We start from the raw sequence: 23,637 nt of genomic DNA, 5'->3' as shown, positions 1-23,637 counted from the left end.
ATCACATCCCTTTCCACCCTTGAGTAACGTTTTGTCCCTCAACCCAATCACTACATGTAATCGTTATAATTATCGTTAAATCAAACCATCTTTTTATCTAATTGTCGGCCTCTTGGCTGACAATATATTCATATTATATACTTTAAATCTAATGACATTACTATAATACGTTCGTATTTTATATAACAAATTACTTAATGTTTTATTTAAAAGGTAGCAAAACATAAACATATATACTTATAACTATTTTTACAATAGCTTTTAAATAAAATACTATATATACCTTATGTTTTGGTTTATAAATTATTAGTAAACATTATTAATTATTTTAGCAAATTTTATTTTTTATATTATTAATAAAATAAAAAACATTTCAAGTTTATCTATTATATAAAAGATATAAAAATTGTTTAGTTTACTCAATATACAGTATTGTTTATTTTTTATTTTCTAGTACTGTACGTATATAACTAGTAAGCATATAAAAAGCTATTTTATTAAAAAAATATTATAATTTTAATAATGGTTTTAAAGGTTTATTTTTATCAAAGTTTGTTAATCTAAGTAATGTTTACTTTTATTTTAATACTATAGTATTTGTTATAATAACAAATATTATTAAAGTATACATTATATACACAATACTATTATTCATTTTAATTTAATTATTAAGCCAATCAATAGCTAATATAATAACAAATATTGACAAAACAATCCTATTGTATTAAGTAATTTTTTAGATATAAACTGTAATCATTAAAATAAATATTTTAAAAAATTAGTATATTGTTTATTTATGTATCCGTTTTTGTTTATTTTTCATTTTAATTAATATATAATTAAATAAGAATTTTAAAATATATATATATATAATACTGTATTTTTTGTTACATAACAAACTACTTGTCTTTAATATTGATTTTTATGTGACAGTTGTTTTTTATATAATAGATAATCAATCACTTAAATATTGGCGTCGTTAAACTAGATAATGAGTATATATCAGTTTATATTGTTTAATTTTCTAATTAATAATATATTATAGTTTATAAAATCTATTGTTTTTATTATACATTATATCTGTATAATCCTAATGCCATGTTTGTAGGATTGAAGTTCATTTTTATTGCATTCAACATTTTATTCATGTTTAATGTGTATACAATTTGTATAATACAAATATAAAACAAGTAATTACTAGGAATTTATAATGATTTAAACTTTGCTACAAACTTATAAGTACTTTATAAAAAAAATTACAACAATATTAGTACACAAGTTAGACATGTAATAAATGTAATAAATTTGTTTGACAATATGTTTTGTAGAGTACACTATTTTATATAGTATGCATTATATACGGTAGCATATCTATGATTGACAGATAATTGAAATTATAACAAATCAAAATTCAAAGTTTTATTATTGATTTTGATTATTTTATAATTCATAAACTAAATAGTCATATGATTTATATAATAGACTATATAATATAAATAGCATATATTATAATATTAAATAGTAAATCCTAATATTTATTAATGCGAATACAGTAAAAGTGCCTTGCTACTTAAACTTGTATAACATTATTATTGTTGATGTTATTGTTGTAATGAAATTTAATTATTTTGCTAAAATTATATTATCTATAAGTTTTCTAAAAACAAATTTATTTTGGATTTATTGTGAATTGTAAATAAATTAGTTATATAAGTAATAATATTTTACGATAAACAATATAACTATAATTTCATTTTATAAAACATTTCTGATTAAGTTGAAAAAGTTATATAAATTATTTAATACGTGTGTTAATCAAAATATATAATACTGGCGCAAATAAAAAGTATTATTTGGACCGCTGTCACAGCGGTCACAATACTGGTGCTCTGGTCATCAACAATAGGTTATACTTTTTTTTAGTTTAATATGTAAATGATTTGTAATATTTAAATTACAATTAAATCAAATGTTATTAATTTTCTTATATAATTTTTTAGTATTGATGATTAAAAATATTTTTTTTCTATCTAATATTTAGTCAATGCCGACGAAAAATGCTATACCGATGAATGTATATTAACAGGTGGGTGGATATCATTATATTGATTCATAATTTTGTTATATCAGTTTAATTATATGCTTTATCAATATTAATAATAATAATAATAATAATATAACATCCAATTGAATAATTATTTAATTTATCATAATCATATATTGGTTTTCTAATTAAATGTTGACACTATCATAAATAGCTGGCTACCTGTCCAGTTCAATGGACTTTAATGTAAATCCATGCAATGATTTCTATCAGTTTGCATGTGGTAAATGGCAACAGGATCATCCATTTCCTAAATATGAAAACGGTTGGAACTCATTCAAAAAGCTCATGTATGCCATGAGGACTGACATGAGAAGTATGACCTTTTTATTAATTAATTATTACATTAATTATTTCATTTATATTTTATATTGAAAATATTTTTCAAATTTTTTTCAATAGAAATATTAGACAATCAACCAATTGAAGGCATTTCACAGATTAAGCCTAAAGCAATGCAAAACATATACAAATTTTATAAATCATGCATTAATTCAGGTATATATATATATATATATAAATTAATAATATAATATTTTTTATTTTTTATTAATTAATTTTTTTATATTGTATTAATTTTTTTATATTGGATTAATTAATTTTTTCTATGTAACATTATTTAATTGTAATTAACATTACTTTGAATTTGTATTACACATATAGCTGAACGCGATGCTCATGGTTTTACATCATTGATCAAGGTGATTGAATCAATTGGTGGATGGCCAAGTGCTGATGTTAATTGGCGTGAGAGCCAATTAAATGTACAGGATGCATTTATCAAATTGATCATGCTTAATCTTATGGAAGGGGCTTCAAACTTACCGCTTATTGACATTCAAGTGGTTAAAGATTTTAAAAACACGTCAAACAATATTGTTTATGTGAGTAGTAATTAATTTTGGAGATTAGTTTCAAATTATAGATTATAAAAAAATAATATTAAAATTTATATGAAAAACAATTAATTATTAATTAGAAATACTGTTTCAATTAAATATAAACAAATTTTTTTTTAAATGACAAATATATCAGATAAATAAATCCTATTTTAATTAAATGTAATCCTAATTTAAGTGAATAGTATTGTAATAAAAGATAAACTACGAAACAATATAATCAAAAACATAAATATCTCGAAAGCTATTCATATAATACTATTAGAGCTTATATTTAAAAAAAACTTTTTTTAGTAATTAGATTAATTATTTTTTGTTTTGATTTTTATATCTTTAAAAAATATTTTGTATCATCAATTTTATATACTGCAATACAGTATATTTTTTTTATTACAATTACATTTTAGAATATTATTTAATTAAAAACTAATATTACATATTATCACTTACCACTTAACATCAGTTAATATTATAGATACAAAAAATATAATTATATAGATTAATATAATAAATTATTCATATATATATAATACTAATAGATTGGACCAATTTATTCATCATCAGATAGCTCTGAGCTATACACCAGTACTATATATCCATCAATAAAACTTAACAAAAACAATCACAAAACTTCACAACAATTTAATTATTTAGAAATTCACAAATTGAATGACATTAATAGTAATGCCGACGATAGGATTATCAAACAAATTAAATATATTTATGGCGATAAACACCCGATCAATGAGACAACAATATCTGCAGATAACACAGCTATCGGACAATTGGTGGCCACTCTTAGCAAAGAAAAATCGCCGCCAAAAGCTATTGACTACTGGCTTCAAAACTATACACAAATTGTTTATACTGTCGATGAATTACATTTGATATCTAGTTATTTGAATTATGAAACAATTGTACGACAATTGGTGCCCAGTATTAGATACGACGATAAAGTTATTATACCTGATATAAATTTTGCGCAAAAATTTGCACAGATTTTGATTGAAACTGATAAACGGTATTATCAATAAATGTTTTATTTTTAAACATTAGTAATGTTATTAAAATTTACTGTATATAGAACTGTATCTAATTTATTTACACTGAGCTTGGTCAATTATCTTATTGAATATACAACTACCGGAGCCATAAATGAGTTTACTGATGAAAAATTGGATTCACCAGAAATTTTGCCTAATATTTGTTATGAAACACTTGAGAACCTAATGCCCGATCTATTGGGTCGACTATATATTAGCAAACTTTATGAGAACCGTTCGCATAGCGATATGACACAAGTTATCGATAAAATACATAAGTCTTTCATCGATACAGTCGGTCAAACACAATGGATGGATAGTTATACACGAAATGAGGCCATACTTAAGGCTACCGATATATCCCATCACATCGCTTATCCTAATTGGACAATGAATGACTATCTCATTGATCCGTACTATAAAAAGGTATACTACACTATATTGTCTAATTATTTAACAATTTCTACATTTTTTTAGTAGATTTATTATAAATTAATATTTATGTGATATATTTAAATTGCAAATTATAGTACAGCAATATATCAATTGACAATTTCTTTTCATCGGTGATCAGTCTATTAGATGGCAAACAGAGACAAACTTTTGATGACATTCATGGCATAGGATATTCGGTATCACAGCCTATGTATAGTTTTTCATTATTATATATTTATAATTAAAATTATTAATTATTACTAAATAAATTTATTTTATTTTATTAATTTTTTATATTATAATAAATATTTTTTATTATTGTTTAAAATTTATATTTACTTTCATAGTATACCAGACTACTGGCCATCTAACAGTGCAACTAAAGTGGGAGCATTTTATCATTTTCAAAATAATGCCATTTGTAAGTTATATTTTGTTTAAGTTTTAAAAATATATTGATTAATTGTATAGTGTATTAATATTATAAATATTAAATGTAAATATATATTATTTATTTAGTGTATATTAATTCTAAAGTTATATAATAGTAAAACATAATATATTGTAGTGTATTTGAGTGAATTAAAAGAGTAATTTTTATAATTGATATGTTTTTAATATATATATAGCACTTTAAAAATTATTAAACTAATATTTTATAATGTAATTATATTTAAATTAGCTTAAGTTTATATTTTCAAATAATTAATCTATTCAAATAATTTAAATAAGCAACTATTAAACTTATTTATAGTATATTTAATCAATGTTAAAAATTTTAACTTAATGATTCATTGTTTCTATTTCATTATTTTTTAACTAGTTTAAGATATAAGCTCTATTTTTAGCATTACACCATATATTTAATATATTATATATTAATGTAATTATATTACATAATAAATATATTAACTATAAAAATAATAATAAATTAATTGCCATATTTAACATATCATTTATGTTTGTCTTATTCTTTAAGCAAGTCTTTATATATTTTTAAAAATTTATACCTATAACAAAAAAAAAACATAAAACACTTTATTTAAACTAATCTTTTAATAAAGTGTAATAAACTGATTAATTTAATTTGAATAATTATATAGTATAGCATTTTATATCTAATAGAAATCTTTATTATAAAACCAAAAAGTAACACATTTATACAGAAATACTTTCTTTAATTTATTATCTTTTTTAGCAAACTTTTTTCAAACAGTATTTTTTATAAATTGCCATTTTAAATGTATTTTTGTTATTATTTTAAAGATCCTATATTATATAAAATAATAATTGAATAATTATGAAATCTTATTTTTAGTAATATTTAATGTTATTTCAAATATAAAATTTCAAGATTAATTTTATATATTATTTGAAATTTAGTTTAACTTCAAAGTATATAATGTATCAAAGAAATACTAGTATTATATTTAATTATTTTATAAATTATCTACAAAATATAATTTTAAGAAAATCTAGAATTTATATAATATAATAATAATAATAATAATAATAATACACACATTGTTAAGGTTATTATATTTCATTATTTTTAAAAATATTATATTTCATTATTATTATTCACTATGATGTATTATACTTAGAGATGGGCAAATAGAAAGTTTCTAATAAATTTCTATAGAAATTTAACTTTATCGTTATACTATGGGATCCCCATATCTATAGTTATTGTAATATTATAGATATAATATTATATTATAGATATAATATTATATTATAGATATAATATTATATTATACAGTATAGTACAGTACTATACAAATGTGATACCTATATATAAAATAATTATAATTATTTAATAATAATTAATTTTGTAAAATTGTATTCATCATTTTATTATACATATCATACTGTAGTTTAATTAATTAATTTTTTACTTTAATTAATAATTAAAATAATAATAATAATATTTACGGTAATGTATTATTATATGATAGCAATATAGAGATAACAAAATTAAAATGGGAATCCCATAGATAAAAATTTCTTTTAGAAACTTTCTAGAAATTTCTCTATTATTTTATAAATTTCTCTTTTTTGCCAACACTAATTATAGTGTATATCTAATATATAATATATAGTATAAACGTATATGAAGTAATTTAAAATTCAAACATCTAATTGCATTGTAATACACTAATAATACAGTATATATATTTTTATTATTTAACAAAAAAATAAATAATGATAAAACAAAATAAGTAATTTATTATTAAAATGAAATAACAAATTTTAAAAATAAATTTCATAACACGTCTTGTAATTTAATATAACATTACTTTAATGGATTTTATGTCAAAGTAAATTATAGTTTTTAATAAAAAAAAATGCATTTTATTTTGTTATAATTAAAATATTATTTTGCTTTTAGCTTAGTTTCAATAAAGCACTGAATTTAATAAATTTATTCACAAAAATTTTCTATAGTATTTTAATTACTCATTAATTTAATTTATTTATAAAATAATTTGTTATACCTATTATATGTAAAAATTTATAAAATTAAATCTTCTGGAAAAATATCTTTTAGAAATTGTCTAATTTTTATAATTACATTATTAATATATAAAATTTGAATAACTATATCTTTACAATAGATAATTAATGATTGTAATATAATAAATAATTAATAATTAATGAATATAATATAAATTGTAGATTTTCCAGCTGGTATTGCCCAATATCCATTTTATTTATTAGATAGACCAATGTAAGTAAACAATTATTATTATCATTATTATTGGAAATAATCATATTTTTTTGTACTAATATTAATATTTAAAATTAACATTATATATTGTCACATTTAGGACAATGAATCTAGGTTCAATTGGAATGATAATTGCACATGAAATGACACATGCACTTGATATTCAAGGTTAGATTATATATTTTTTATTGTTTTTTTATATATATAAAAATATTAATTTGATATTTATATTTGATATTAAAGGAAGTTATTATAATTATAAGGGAGACTTAAAAAATTGGTGGACAGACACATCACGTAATATGTTTGAAGATAAAACTAAATGTTTTATTAAACAATATAATTCATTTAAATACCCGGATTTGAATATGACGGTACTTTAACTATCTTTTTTAAAAAATATAATATTAATAATAATAAATATACAATTAATAATATCTTTCATCTCTTATAAACATTTTATCTATAATAAGTCACTACTGATAGATATACTGTACAATAAAAAAATAACTCTTTTTTTAACTTGAAAACTATATATTTTTAAAAATTATCTCAATTTATTATTGTTAAGGTTAATGGAGAGCTGACATTAAACGAAAATATTGCCGATAATGGAGGCATTCGTATAGCATATAAAGTAAGTATTGATTTAAATATCAATAGGCTTTAGGGAAACATAAATTAAATAATAATATATATCAGGCACTCAAACACTATCAACGAATCCGACCAGATAGTCATAAATTTAAATCATTGCCCGGTGCTCTCAATGTCTACAACGAGGATCAGTTATTTTTCATATCATTTGCTAATGTATGAATATTTAATATTTTACATATAATACATTTAATATAATTTATTAATCATTATTTTTTTAATAACTTATTTTATATATGTTTGTATGTAGATGTGGTGTTCAAACATATTGCCCGATGCTCTGAAAGATAGCCTAAATAGGGATAAGCATTCACCAGAACCGGTACGTGTGAACGGATCACTCGCCAACTTTGAAGAGTTTGCACAGACATTCAATTGTAAGTCAACTGACAAAATGTCGAGACAGCCAATGGACAGATGTCTGGTCTGGTAATTCATATTCAAGTCAACTGTGCATTACATATACAGTACACTAACAAAATATAATAATATATTAATAGATTATTAAAGCAATTAATGAGATATAAATTATATCATATAATTATACACATTATTATATTTGACAAATTGCTATGTGTATGATATAATAATGTTAATAAATTGTTGGTATTAAATCTCAAATATTATTTTATTTTTATATATTATTAATATTTAAAATATATGTATTATATATTTATTATTTAAATATTTTTAAATTATTTATTATTTATATAAGTATATTTATATTATATGGTTAATATACATTTTTATTATTATATTAAATTAAATAGATATAATAGTAATTAAGTAGTTCTATTAAATTTAGTTAATTATAATTTTAATTAAACAGATACTAATTATATTACAATAATTAATATCTTATTTACATAATAATAGACAAAATATTTATTTTAAAAATATCAATTATCCTATAAAATAATTTTTTAAATAAAATTTTATAAATATTTTCAACAATTTATTTATTTTATATAACATTTTATTATTAAGCTAACAATTCAAATTATTATAAAAGTATCTTTAAATTAATTAATTAATTAATTGTTTTCACAAATAACAGTGAGATTCATATCTAAATCAAAATTATACTGATATTATTGTGTTAACCATTGATTATATTTTGTCCATTTATTTAATGAATTCCAAGTTATATCCCTATTGTGTAATAAGAAATGATTATTTTAATATAAAAACAGTTATAAATAACTTTATCATTAATAAATATGATATTATTTTTTAAATAATATCAATTATATTTTATATATTTATTAGGAAATTCTTATTTATTCTGCAAATACATTAATAATATAATAATAATAATATTGTTATTGTAATATAAATACTAATATTACCACAACTTGTTTTGTAGGCTAATATTGATTGCATCGACCGATGGCTGTTCCTGAGCCGAGTCCTCCAGATATGTGCCACTAATTCCTATCATTTCCTTAGACAGTATCGCATATATTGTTGTTTCTGCCCCTTCTTTAGGAGTCTATTTATTAAATAATAATTATTATATTAAATAATATTAACAAAAATGAAATAATTAATTAATAGTTAAAAAACACAATAAATAAATAAAAGTAAAATAGTTTATTAAAGATTGATAGACTTTTTTCTGTTTACTTATTAAACTAATTCTAAAGAAATAAATTATTTATCAATTGTAATGTGTTTCTTGCATTTATAGAAATTTTCTTTATAATATATTTTTGAATAATTCTTAAATTAATAAAAACTATTTTTTTTAATAAAAACATACCCGACATGCTTGTGCTGCCATAGGTCTTAAGGTTTCAACCATAGGAAAGTGGTCTAAAAAAGTGGTGTCACACATACCCGGATGTAAACTATTTAGAGTAATCCGTGACCGCCAATCATCTCCTCTATCAGCTAACCATTTGGTCATACGATTGGTAAACATAATTTGATACAACTTCGATGTACTGTATGTAACAATAAGTGAATTTTTAGTATTATTAGTTTCAATGGTATTAACATTTGTAAGCATCCGATGAATGCCAGCCGAAACCATTACTATACGAGATTCACTGTCAGATTGTTTGGCTGTTCGGTACATATTATCAATAAAATGGTCGATAAGTAGACAATGACTCAGATAATTGACAGCAATGTGCTCTTCAAAGCCATCGTCGGTTAACTTTATATTTTTATTTACAGCCCCAGCATTTGCAATGAAATAGTTGAGTGAAAGCTTACTTTCTTCAAATTGTTTGGTAAACTTGACGACTGAATCCATTGATTTAAGATCTAAGTGCCAGATATCTAGTCGTCCTCTACTATCTGTATTCACTTCAGACATAATCTGTTCGTACCGTTTGTTACGCTCCGATTCACTTGTCTTTGACGATCCAGTGATCACATGACATCCCTTACGCAATAATATCTTAACTACTTCGGCACCAATACCACGGGTACCACCAGTAATAACACACACTTTACCCGTGAGGTCGGATTCCAAATCTGGATCCGTTTCCTTCAATATTCTAAGTTTTGTATTTTTATTGAATTTACGATCCAGTTCTTTGAACACATAAGAACTCAATGACAATGTGTTTTGAATAGTTGTCCAATAATTAGACATATAATTCATTGCATTTATCATTGTTTTAAATATTTATGTAATTATATGTTTCAACAAAAATAAATTATAAAATATTTTTTAAATACTATTAATATTTCATATATTTATAATCAATTAAAATAATTAATATTTAGAGTATTGTAATATAAATAGCATAGAATTGTGACATAAATTCCTAATTTATACAATTTTTTGTGGAACGGATGTTTAAACCTAAATTTAATTATAATTTTTAATATTTATTTTTTCCTTAAAATTTTTATATTCTACATTATAAAGCTATATAAAAAAATATTTGTGTAAGATAAAAAATAAAATTAATACAATATAAATAACTATATTATTTTTAATTATGTTACCAGGTAATTGTAATTAATTTATAAAATTATACCAATACATATTTTTTGTAATATATCAATAGCATAATTTATTTATTGGTAATTATAAGAAAAATTAAATATTTTATAAATTATGCAAATCATAAATTTAATTTAATTAATTATGCTTTATTTATATTTTAATTTTTTATCTATTTATTTCAATAAATTTTGTTATAAAACAGAAAAAAATTTAGTTAAAATTAGCAAGCATTATATATTTGATTAAATATTTTATTACCGGTATAATATAGATATACTGTATATGTAGTATATTATATATAACAAAATAAACAAATTAATTAGATTATACAAAATTATTAACAACATATAAAATATATGTTATTTCAAAATACTATTAATAAAACACTTGATTAATAGCAATTATAAAAACAAATAACTTAATCTTGTAACTTTTATAATATATATTTTATTTTATTTATATATAAAATGATTTTGTAATTAAAATGCTATAAATTTTATAAAAATATTACAAAATCTAAAACAAAAATATATTTATAATTTCATCAACTATATTTTAGTTAGACACATTAAAAGATAAAAATAATATAATAATAATTATAAAAGTTATTATAAAAACAATTTTTACACAATTTTTATAAATACTAAGTCATCATTTTTAATTTATTTTTCTTTGTAGTTGAGTTTATTAATAAATTTATATTACAATAAAGTTATATTCTTTAATTATAATTTTAGCAATAAAAAATTATATATTTTATAAAATATTTTGTTATATAGCTAACAGAGCATACTGTATATAATAAAAATAAATTTCATATTAATTACTAATTTATTTATATATAAAATAATATTCGTTAAAAGTGAGAAACATTTTATTATTAAGCTAACAATTTAAATTATCATAAAAGTATTTTTAAATTAATTAATTAATTGTCTTAACAAACAACAGTGAGATTCATATCTAAATCACAATTATACTGAGATTATTGTGTTAGCCATTGATTATATTTTGTCCATTTATTTAATGAATTCCAAGTTATATCCCTATTTAAATTACACAAAAACATGTTATTAATATGCATTTATAGAATTTTGATATTACAATGTCCAAAAAATAAATTTAAATTAATATAATACAGTAATTATAAATCATAATAATTACTATAAATAATTGACATAAAAGTTATTAATATATATTATATATTATTGTTTTGTAAATAATATTGAGTATATTTTATGTATTTATCAGAAAATTCTTGTATTAATAATATTCTTATAGTTCTAATATAATAATATTACCACAACTTGTTTTGTAGGCTAATATTGATTGCATCGACTGATGGCTGTTCCTGAGCCGAGTCCTCCAGATATTTGCCACTAATTCCCATCATTTCCTTAGACAGTATCGCATATATTGTTGTTTCTGCACCTTCTTTAGGAGTCTATATATATATATATATATATATCAATATAAACAAAACATATTATTATTATATACTATATTATAAAAAATGAATGAATGAATAGTAAAAAAGAAATCAAATGAATGAATGAGAGAGAAAATTGTTAAAAATTCATTAACGGTTCACTAAATAAACATAAATAAGGAAATTATTTTTATGTTATATTTTAATACAAATAATAAGAGAATAGGATAAATATAAGTGAATTATTACTAATTTACCAAGTATAAATTATATATATATATATATATATAGTTGACTTATAACAGTGACATTTTAATGAATGTTGTGGTGACTAACTTATAATATAATTTATATTAATGTTTATTATTAATTTGTTTACTAAGAAAACTGACTATTAATACAATAAATTTCTTTCTTTCAATTGTCATTTTATCAATAGTTTTTGTATTGGTTTTGTGAATAATTTCCTCTTATTTCTTATAATATATATTTTAATAAAATTTTTATAAAACGATTTATTATTAATGAAATTTTATTTCTGAATAATTTTTAAGTATAATAAAAAAATTAATTATTTATTTATTATTATTATAATATATTATATTTTTATAATAAATAATAAATCATTAATCATTAAAAGAGTTTTTTAGATGTTTTACTTTAATAAATAATTTAAATTTATATCGTTATAGGGTTAAGAAATTTCCACATATTCTTGACATTATTATATCTACAATAGTAATAAATCAATAATATTATAATTTGATATTTACAAAATTTATTATAATAGAAATGTCTAAATTTTAGACTCTAAAATAATAATATGATATATTAAAATATAATATATAAATATCCAAATAAATAATAATAATCTTGATATTTGTGTTCTTATTTTATTAATCTTATTAAATATAGACTTATATAGAAATATATTTTTAGCAAACATATATTTAGCAGGCATATTACAATATCTATTATTTAATATTTACTTTATTATGTTAATGGGTACTTAATCAAAATATAGTTCAATTTAAACTGTAGACAATGTCTATTATATACTTTTATACTGTATGTCTAATATAAGTTATATAACGTAAGACTTACAGTAATAATATTAAAGTAAAAATATAATACCGTTCCGCTTAAGGCATAGTTTTAGATTATTTTGTTATTTTCATTTAATAATATTAGTAGTTAATCAATAATATTTCATACTGATATAAATGTTTAATAAAAATAATTTAATGTATAAGAAAATATACGACACGTGTATATAYRGTTATAATAATAATACAATTATCATAATTATCTTATTTTATCAGTTTTATTAATTTATTAAACATTAAATGTAAAATATAAATATTGATACCTTTTTAAAAATGTTGACTTAAACTTTTTTTTATATTATTATTATTATTAAAATGACTAAAATATATAAAAATCAAGACATACCCGACATGCTTGTGCAGCCATAGGTCTTAAGACTTCAATCATAGGAAAGTGGTCTAATAGCTGAGTGTCACACATACCCGGATGTAAACTATTGAAAGTAATCCGTGACCGCCAATCATCTCCTTTATTAGCTAACCATTTAGTCATACGATTGGTAAACATAATTTGATACAACTTTGATATACTGTAGGCAATGATAGGCATATTCTTAGTATTATTAGTTTCAATAACGTTAAGATTGGACACCGCCCGGTGTGCACCAGAGGATACCATTACTATACGAGATTCACTACCAGATTGTTTGGCTGTTCGGTACATGTTATCAATAAAATGATCTATAAGTAGACAATGACTCAGATAATTGACAGCAATATGATCTTCAAAGCCATCGTCGGTTAATTTCATAGTTGTATTTACAACACCAGCGTTTGCAATGAAATAGTTGAGTGAAAGCTTACTTTCTTCAAATTGTTTGGCAAACTTGACGACTGAATCCATTGATTTAAGATCTAAGTGCCAGATATCTAGTCGTCCTCTGCTATCTGTATTCACTTCAGACATAATCTGTTCGTACCGTTTGTTACGCTCCGATTCACTTGTCTTTGACGATCCAGTGATCACATGACATCCCTTACGCAATAATGTCTTGACTACTTCGACACCGAGACCACGGCTGCCTCCAGTAATAACACATACTTTACCTGTGAGGTCGGCTTCTAAATCTGAATCCGTTTCTTTTAAAAGTCTGATTTTTGTATTTTTATTGTATTTACGATCCAACTCTTTGAACACATAGGGACTTAATGTCCACGTGCTTTGCATAGTTGTCCAATAACTGGACATATAATTCATTACATCCATCATCGCTTTGAATACTTATACGATTATAATTATATAAAAATTATTAATTTTTAAATGCTATCACTAATTATTCATAATTAATTAAAAATACACACAAATAGTCACTATTTAATATAAATTATTGTAAAAAAGTATTGTAAAAAATATTGAGAATATTAAATTGTGTAATAAAAATCATTCAATTTATATAAATAAAACATTTTTTGGGAACGGATGCCAAAACCTAAATCTAAATATAAAATTTTTAAATATACAAAATTTATTTCCTTTTACTATTATAGTTAAATTATATATCAAAATAATTATTCATAAAATAATTGTGTTATTAGCTATTAATTATATTATTGTAAAGTAATTTAACGTTAATTTTTTTATTTAAAATATATATACAGGTATTATAATTATGATAATTACAGTAATATTAAAACTTTAACAATGTTAATTTAATAAGCATTATGTAATATTTTAATAAAAATTATTTTATATAAACATTTTATATATTTTTCATATAGAATATTGAAATATATAAGTCCACAATTTCTATAATATAGGATAAATTATAAAATTATCTATAAATACAAAATACATTACAAATACTTCACTAATCGCACTTAAATATAGATCATATAAATTATGTATTTCGTAAATTAAATTTATTTAAATTAGTTTCATTTATATTTTAAAACTTTTACCGATATATCGTATTTTATGATAATGATGAAAAAGTTAAAAAAAATATATATATATATTAAATTATTGTAAAGTTTACATTAGGTTTATGTTTGATCAAATAGTATATATATATATATTATTGTCAATAACAAAAAAACAAATGATTAAATTATCGCAAAATTATTAACATTAATTTAATTATAAAAATAAATCATCACAATTATTTAAGTAAATATTTTTTAAAAACTTCAACATTGGTTTAATGATAATTTAACAAAAACTAGAAATAATGAGTATCAATATTATCACTTTTGATTATTATTATTATTATTATTATTATTATTATCATCAGCTGAATAGGCAATCAATTGTCTTAGTTTAACATAATCTGGTTGTTCATCAAACTTATAGTTACGACATTCGAGTAGATATTTGGCAAAGTTTTGTGGCATATCTAACATTCAATTATAATAATCTTATTATAAATATTGTAAAACAAATGTAAAATTAAAAAATATAATCAATTAAATTAATCAAATAATACCATCGCATATCTCATCAATTGATAGTTGATTGACACGATTGCCAACAAGTCTGACATAGTCTTTGAATTGTCCATCACATCTCTTAATATCACTCCACGGCAATGATCCTCTCAATAGATATATCCAACAATACAATAGTGACTCCATGTCGTCCCTTCGCGAACGGCGGACACCATTGTGATAGTTGAGTGAGTGAAACAATGGCAAACCATTCGGCAATCGGCCTTCTGTGCGTTTGTAGCCGCGATGTCGTCCATTATTTTCAATATAACGGCGAGATTTGTTAAAGTCTATAATATATACTTTGCTGGAATCGGCTGACAGTACAAAGTTGTCCGGTTTGATGCCTCGATGAATAATACCGCACTGATGGACATCGCATAGTATGTCTATCTGTTGTATGGCTATCGGAATGAGCTGTTCCAACGACAGCTTGTGTTTCGTATATCTACCGCATGTCTTGGAAAAGATATTATCAAACTTTTCGATGACAATCATTTTTAATTCAACAGTTGGCCAACTGTACAGTTAATAACAAATATTAGACATAATAACTAATTCTTTTTAATCAATTGATCCATTACTTACATTTTGTAATCAATAAGTTTGGGAACTCCCGAAACGTCAACCAATTTCTTATAATAGACCAATTCGTTTCCCAATTTTGTTGATTCGCTTCGTTTACCGATTTTGGTCACAAATTTTTGTTCGCAAAACATATTGTGATGACAGACAAATACACGACAGTTATGGCTTGCTTTTAGACAATCTTCGAGTACATAGTCGTTGATGATATCGCCACTAATCGGCGGAAAATCAGGAATCGGTTGCTGTTGTCGTGTCGGCAATGATGACACTGTTTCGTCGTCCCAATTGTCGTCATTTGCATTTGCAGTGATTGCCATCAAAAGAGATTACCACTTCTGAGATAATTGCTATCACAAAATAGATGAGTATATCAACAACAAAAAAGTCTTTGGATTAACTAAAAGTGATAATTGAAAACTTGTGTCAAAACAAACTTTTTTTTAACAATCAATGTTTAAGTCATTCACTGATGTATTAATAATACCAATAGTGACACACAGTGTTCGGTAACCAATGGCAACCAATACATACAAACAGTGAATACAATGGCGGACAACATTGTGGTCAACAAGTGATGGAAATGTAAGTGAAATACGATGGGTGTGTCAGTGATCATCAATTGCTTAGTAAATCAATTGTTGTGATCATCAACAGTGACCAAAACTTTTTGGCCGTCAATATTTGAAGTGATCAGCAAAAATAGTACAAAAAAATGTCTGCACATCAACAGCAGGAAGTGATCGAAAGGGTGACACTTAGCGATGCCTTAAGCAATGTCGACGTCTTGGATGAGCTCGAGTTACCCGACTCTCAGCCATGTATTGCCGGTTAGTTGTTGTCCACAGTGACGATCCACCGATTGAGTTGTCATTGACGTGATTTTGAATGGTTTGTCAATTTTTGTAATGTCTTTGACAGGCGAAAACTGGTCGGTCGTCTATCACGTGAATTTCGACACCAATTTCGAGGACAGAAATGCATTTGTCTGCGGTGTCGCCAAATATATCGAAGAGGCGACAGTCCAGTGCCATCTGAATGTTATGTTAGATGAAGGTATGTCCACAAAAAAAAATCAATTTACCGGCTTTTGTAAAGACTACTCCTAATAATGATTATTTGATTGACAGGTGAATCTCATGCCGTAATGCTATATACGTGGCGGTGCTGTTCGAGAGCTATACCTCAACCAAAGTCTAATGAACAACCAAATCGAGTGGAGATATACGAGAAAACTGTGGAAGTGTTGGGACCCGAAGTGGACAAACTGTTGGCATTCATGTATTTTCAGAGGAATGCCATCGAAAGGTTTTGCACAGAAGTTCGGCGACTCTGTCATACATCCAATGTGAACTCCATGTCTGCCGACGGCTCTCAAAAGAAATCTAACGCCACTTTTGTTTCCGAAGCATATCTATTGACATTAGGTTTGTATTTTTTTCTTCAGTAACTGATTTATTTATCAAATGAGATAATAATAATTGGACACTGATTTATAGGCAAATTTATCAATATGTTTGCCGTATTGGATGAGCTCAAAAACATGAAGTCTTCCGTTAAGAACGACTACGCGACCTACCGGCGCGCCGCACAGTTTCTCAAAGTGTTATCCGATTCCCAATCACTACAGGAATCGCAAAATTTATCGATGTTTTTGGCGATGCAGAACAAGATTAGAGATACACTGAAAGAATCACTCGAAAAGATACCCGGATATGAGGAACTATTCTGTGATATTGTCTCACTATTTACCACAATGTATGAGAACAAACTCTATGTGCTTCCGTCGGAAAAGCATTTGTTGGTTAAAGTTATCGGTTTTGCCCTATTTTTGATGGACGGAAAGGCCTGCAATATTAACAAATTGGACACTAAAAAGCGTATTAATTTGGCCAGAATTGATAAGATATTTAAATCACTCGAAATGGTACCACTATTCGGTGATATGCAGATCGCGCCATTCCAGACGTATATAAAAAAGTCGGCCCATTACGACCAGACTAGATGGCCGCTCAGTTCCAATTTGACTACCAATTCACCGCAAGCCGATATACTACAGTATTTACCGGGGATTCGTGAAGAGTATGTTGGGTTCATATCGGAACTATCGCGTCATTCAAATGAAGTGACGACTACTATTAAGGAGACGCCCCGAACTGATTCGGAAAATAAACAGTTATTACAATTGGCGCTCAAAGGTATTCAATTATTGTCCGACTGGACGACACACGTCACAGAACTATATTCATGGAAATTGATGCACCCGACTGATCACCACCAAAACAAACAGTGCCCTATGGAAGCCGAAGAGTACGAACGGGCCACTCGTTATAACTATAACGACGAAGAAAAGACAGCACTCATTGAGCTCATAGCTATGGTTAAAGGCTTACAAGTTCTGATGAATCGTATGGAAACAGTGTTTACTGATGCAATCAGAAGATCCATTTACGCCGAACTTCAAGATTTTGTTCAGGTGACACTTCGGGAACCATTAAGAAAAGCCGTCAAAAATAAGAAAGATGTGGTCAGAACTATGATATCATCGGTTAGAGATACCTGTGCTGACTATATGAAGGGATTTGAGGATCCCTTACTTAGAGGTAAATGATTGCAATAAAGTTTTATCGGTAAATGTTTAGTTTATAGAGAATACAATGTTTCAAAAATATTAACTTATTAGGAGGTAAAGCCTTGACCCAAGATATTGAAGTAAAAGTCCCCCGAAGAAATGTGGGGCCCTCCACAACACAGTTGTATATGGTTAGGACACAACTGGAATCTTTAATAAGCGACAAAGCATTGTCTGGACGGCGAACATTGCGAAAAGATATCGATGGCCACTACTTGCTTGCCATCGATCAGTTCCATAAGAACTCGTTTTACTGGTCATATCTCATAAATTTTAGCCGTAATTATTACATTTGTTTTAATTTGATTACGATATTTACAATTATTTTTTATTTAATGATTTATACTTTTTTGTGTGTAATTAACAGAAACATTACGTGAATGCTGTGATCTGTCTCAGCTCTGGTACCGTGAGTTTTACTTAGAGATGACAATGGGAAAGAAAATACAGGTATTTTTATGTCACTAAAATAATTAGTTATATATTTATCGGTATTTTACCGGTAAATATTTTGTTGTATCCGTAAATTGTGAAGTCATTGTTACTTTATGTATGTGTTTGTTTGTGTATAAAAATTTTGGTGTAAAATCTACCGTAAAATTTCATTAGTTCACAAAAAGATAATTTATTTTATTTATAATAGTGTACAGCAAAACACGTTCACACGGACTTATGTAAAGATATCATATCATTGGAAAAGCGAACACAGGTTTATAAGATATTTTTAAATGTTATGGTTATTGGGTTTTTTCAAACTAACAAATATAATATACCGTAATTTAATTTAAAAATTAATAACATATATTATAACTTATTTATTTTGGATTATTTTAATGCATGTGTGAATGCGCTATGAATGTATGGTTAAATTTACTGTACTTATACTTATATTATGAAAATTCATTTATAAAATTATAATTTATTTTTCAAAATATTAGTTCCCAATTGAAATGTCATTGCCATGGATTCTAACCGATCAGATTCTTAAGACAAAAGATTCATCACTAATGGAGTAATTGATAATTGAATTATAAAAATATAAAGTTGTGATTGTATTTAAAAACTAATTCTTATTTATTTTATCAATATTTATCGTAGATGTGTATTATATCCATTGGATTTATACAACGATTCAGCACACTATGCATTAACCAAATTCAAAAAACAATTTCTTTACGATGAGGTCGAAGCCGAAGTTAATCTATGTTTCGATCAGTTTGTGTACAAATTATCGGAACAATTATTTGCTTACTATAAACATTTGGCCGGAAGTATACTTTTGGATAAACGATTTCGATCGGAAGCGGCCGCACTAAATATAAAATTTATGTGGCCTCAGGCCAACCGATACGAAACATTGTTAAAACAGCGACACTTTCAACTGTTAGGCCGAACCATCGATTTGAATCGTTTAATAGCTCAGCGTCTGAATGTTGCAATGTTAAAGAGCTTAGAGTTGGCCATCAGTCGCTTCGAGGGATCAGATTTGACCGCAATTATTGAATTGGAAACATTAATTAGTTTGAATAAATTTGCTCACAAATTATTGTGTAAACACATTGATTTAGGTATTGTTTGCTTATAATTTTGTGTTAATAAATATTTATGTATTTTTAATAACTATATTTATATATATTGTTAGATCCGTTTGACGCACTGTTTCGTGAGGCCAACCATAATGTTTCGGCACCTTATGGCAGAATAACACTTCATGTATTCTGGGAATTGAATTATGATTTTCTGCAAAGATATTGTTTTAATTCATCGACACAACGATTTATCCGAATGCCCGATAGAGCACCCAATTTGACCCCACATTTAAATAACATTCAACGGGAGCGCCAATCACCCCACCCACAGGCCCAACTGCCCTACTATTTATACGGCACAAAAGCACTCAATATAGCGTACAGCAATATATTTGCACTTTTCAGTGGTTTTATAGGTGCCCCTCATTTTCGATCAATTTGTCAACTGTTGGGTTATCAGGGAATTGCTGTCGTTATCGAAGAGTTGCTTAAAATTATCAAAAGCTTACTCCAGGGAACCATTGCTCAGTACGTAAAGACACTGATGACTGTAATGCCAAAATTATGCAAATTACCACTCTATGATTATGGCTCTACTGGTGTACTTGAGTACTATCAGGCACAGCTCCGGGATGTCATACAGTATCCGGATGTCAAGACAGAAATGTTCCAAAATTTTCGTGAAATTGGAAACGCTTTGCTTTTTTGTTTATTAATTGAACAAGCACTGGTAGGTTGCGCTATAAATAAGTTGAGTTGGATATATTAAATTATCGGTAATTGTTTTGGTGATACAGGCTCAAGAGGAGGTCTGCGATTTGTTACAGGCGGCACCCTTTCAGAATATATTGCCTCGACTTTACTGTAAGGACGGCGAGAAACCTGAGACCAAACTTAAACGATTAGAAGCCAAATACACGCCCTTACAGGTGGTGCCAAATATTGAAAGACTAGGAACTCCTAAAGTATGCCTAATGTGTTTAGTTAACAGAATTAATGAGATATTTAATATATAATCTGATTTGTGGTTATATAGCAAGCATCCATTGCTCGTGAAGGTGACCTATTGACCAAAGAGAGATTGTGTTGCGGTTTATCCATATTTGAGACAATATTACAGCGAATTAGAGGATTTATGTTAGAAAACGAAGATCAGGCGTCAATATGGATCGGCTCTAACCGAATGCCACCTCCTAATGGTGTCATATATGTTGATGAATGTATTGAATTTCACCGTTTGTGGTCAGCCCTACAATTTGTATATTGCATTCCCGTCGGTGACGGAGAATTTACTATTGAAGAGTTGTTTGGCGAAGGACTCAACTGGTCTGGTGTTACAATGATTGCACTATTGGGTCAACACAAGCGTTTTGAAGCACTTGACTTTAGCTATCATTTATTGAAAGTTCAAAGAGTCGATGGCAAGGATGAGATTGTCAGAGGAATTGTTAGTAGTTTTGCATATAATGTCTTCAGATAACTACCAGTAAGTCCTAATTGTTTTCACTTTTTTTATTTAGCCATTGAAACGAATGGTAGATCGGGTGCGACGCTTTCAAGTGCTCAACTCACAGATATTTTCAATTTTGGGTAAATACCTGAGCAATGCCAGCGGTGATATCAATACTGTAGAACACGTCAAATGTTTTCAGCCACCCATACATCCAGTGATGGCTGCCGTACAGGGTATGAATAACACAGTTAGACTGTATATCATGATATTTAATGTTTTATATGATAATTGTTTTATTTTATAGCAAACGCTGCGCCTATTTATATGAGAGCTGCGATACTATTACAACAACAACAACATCAACAGCGACAACAACAGCAGCAACAGTGAGCTGCAAATGATTATTAGATATAAAAATAATTTTTGTATAATTATTAATGTTTTAATTATTATTATATTTGGCATACTTTATGTTTTTATTATATTTTTATTAATTTATAATATCATTGAATTAAATTCTTAATTATTTATTTTTGTTAAATACAACTAATTTTAGCTTTAAAATAATTATTAATATTTTTTTAATACTTAAAATCATTTATTTGTTTTCTCAAACTTATGGTATATATTTTGTTGCAAACTATTGCTTATTATAATATTAATTTCAAATTTATTTAGTTTTTTTGCTTTAATGCATTTATTTATTTAATTTTGTGATCAAAAAATACGGTAATTTTCCAAAAAAAATACTAATTTTGTTTATCAAAATGATATTCCAATTGTTTGTCTATTACTTAAAATTATTGTACAAATGAATCTTAATTTATTGAATACTTTATATCTAAATGCTTACCGGTATCTAATTGTATGCGTTTAAAAAAAAATAATTATTTATTTAATTTTTAATATTTTTATACGATTGTAGAAAAAATGACTTTGTATAACATTTGTAAATTTTTTATATAATATAACTTTTTTATTTTTATTACGTAAACAGTTGCCAAAATTTTGCTCTTATTTGTAGTATTTATTAAAAAAAAGTTTTTGATATTAATATTATTGATAAATTGTTTTAATTAATAAATTAATTAATAAATGACAATTTTTACTAATTAATTATAATAATAATATAATACACTTTCCTAAGCTTTATATAACTTTTTTTGTAAATACAATATGATTGCAAATTATGACAATAAAATTATTAACAAAAATCCAAAATAAATTTAATGACAAATAGCTTTGCAAACGCATGCATGCAATGCATTTTGAATGTTAATTATTTTTTTGATAAGTTATTTGAATCGGTATTTTATATGACAAGCGAGAAACAGGAGTACATAAAAGCCTTCAAATTGTTTTGTTTTTATTTTTATAATATCATAATTAATAGGAGGATGTGATGTGAAAGGCATGACATATACTGTATTATATTATAGAAACATTTAGTACTCATCTGATTCACCAGTTTTACAATTAATTTCATTGACATTGGAAAAAACAAAAACTATAATTTTTATTTTATTTATTATTAATTAATTATTGATTGCTTCCTCCGATTATTAACACTAATGTCATTAAAATAGATGAAACAAATTTATATGGAATACTCAGTACTAATATAACAACAAAAAAGTGTTTTTGA

The 23,637-nt window shown here is 24.8% G+C and overlaps 5 protein-coding genes across 5 annotated transcripts; 2 read left to right on the top strand and 3 right to left on the bottom strand.

Annotated features, from left to right (window-relative positions):
* The first annotated feature begins 1,694 nt into the window (after nt 1–1,694).
* Nucleotides 1,695–8,341, top strand: LOC128958830 (neprilysin-4-like). The gene is made up of 15 exons (XM_054304769.1): nt 1,695–1,906; nt 2,042–2,086; nt 2,259–2,420; nt 2,507–2,602; nt 2,768–2,988; nt 3,543–4,024; nt 4,088–4,472; nt 4,577–4,692; nt 4,829–4,902; nt 7,161–7,212; nt 7,313–7,380; nt 7,456–7,586; nt 7,784–7,849; nt 7,915–8,025; nt 8,120–8,341. Exons 3-15 carry the CDS (start codon nt 2,279–2,281, stop codon nt 8,300–8,302), a joined length of 2,127 nt encoding a protein of 708 aa, XP_054160744.1. The 5' UTR covers nt 1,695–1,906; nt 2,042–2,086; nt 2,259–2,278; the 3' UTR covers nt 8,303–8,341.
* An 873-nt stretch (nt 8,342–9,214) lies between these two features.
* On the bottom strand, nt 9,215–10,495 carry LOC128958167 (uncharacterized). The gene is made up of 2 exons (XM_054303982.1): nt 9,632–10,495; nt 9,215–9,361 (listed from the first exon to the last, which is right to left on the bottom strand). Exons 1-2 carry the CDS (start codon nt 10,493–10,495, stop codon nt 9,215–9,217), a joined length of 1,011 nt encoding a protein of 336 aa, XP_054159957.1.
* A 1,636-nt stretch (nt 10,496–12,131) lies between these two features.
* On the bottom strand, nt 12,132–14,579 carry LOC128958166 (uncharacterized). Its single transcript, XM_054303981.1, has 2 exons — nt 13,716–14,579; nt 12,132–12,278 (listed from the first exon to the last, which is right to left on the bottom strand). Exons 1-2 carry the CDS (start codon nt 14,577–14,579, stop codon nt 12,132–12,134), a joined length of 1,011 nt encoding a protein of 336 aa, XP_054159956.1.
* A 974-nt stretch (nt 14,580–15,553) lies between these two features.
* LOC128958165 (casein kinase I-like) lies at nt 15,554–16,790 on the bottom strand. The gene is made up of 3 exons (XM_054303980.1): nt 16,382–16,790; nt 15,793–16,313; nt 15,554–15,702 (listed from the first exon to the last, which is right to left on the bottom strand). The coding sequence occupies exons 1-3, from the start codon at nt 16,696–16,698 to the stop codon at nt 15,554–15,556; spliced, it is 987 nt and encodes a 328-aa protein (XP_054159955.1). The 5' UTR covers nt 16,699–16,790.
* Nucleotides 16,791–16,893: 103 nt separating this feature from the next.
* On the top strand, nt 16,894–22,451 carry LOC128958829 (cytoplasmic FMR1-interacting protein-like). The gene is made up of 15 exons (XM_054304768.1): nt 16,894–16,963; nt 17,036–17,208; nt 17,300–17,434; nt 17,509–17,805; nt 17,878–18,981; nt 19,062–19,289; nt 19,378–19,460; nt 19,654–19,719; nt 19,949–20,022; nt 20,109–20,578; nt 20,653–21,269; nt 21,337–21,504; nt 21,576–21,986; nt 22,060–22,225; nt 22,297–22,451. The coding sequence occupies exons 2-15, from the start codon at nt 17,094–17,096 to the stop codon at nt 22,380–22,382; spliced, it is 4,020 nt and encodes a 1,339-aa protein (XP_054160743.1). The 5' UTR covers nt 16,894–16,963; nt 17,036–17,093; the 3' UTR covers nt 22,383–22,451.
* Nucleotides 22,452–23,637: the final 1,186 nt, after the last annotated feature.

This window comes from Oppia nitens, unplaced genomic scaffold (assembly GCF_028296485.1).
Source record: "Oppia nitens isolate AA-2021 unplaced genomic scaffold, nextdenovo-longstitch-racon4-pilon3 scaffold3_pilon_pilon_pilon, whole genome shotgun sequence".
In the NCBI taxonomy this organism is placed as follows: Eukaryota; Metazoa; Arthropoda; class Arachnida; order Sarcoptiformes; family Oppiidae; genus Oppia; species Oppia nitens.
The sequence above is the reverse complement of the archived record's forward strand: the minus strand, read 5'-3'. Positions and strand labels throughout refer to the sequence as shown.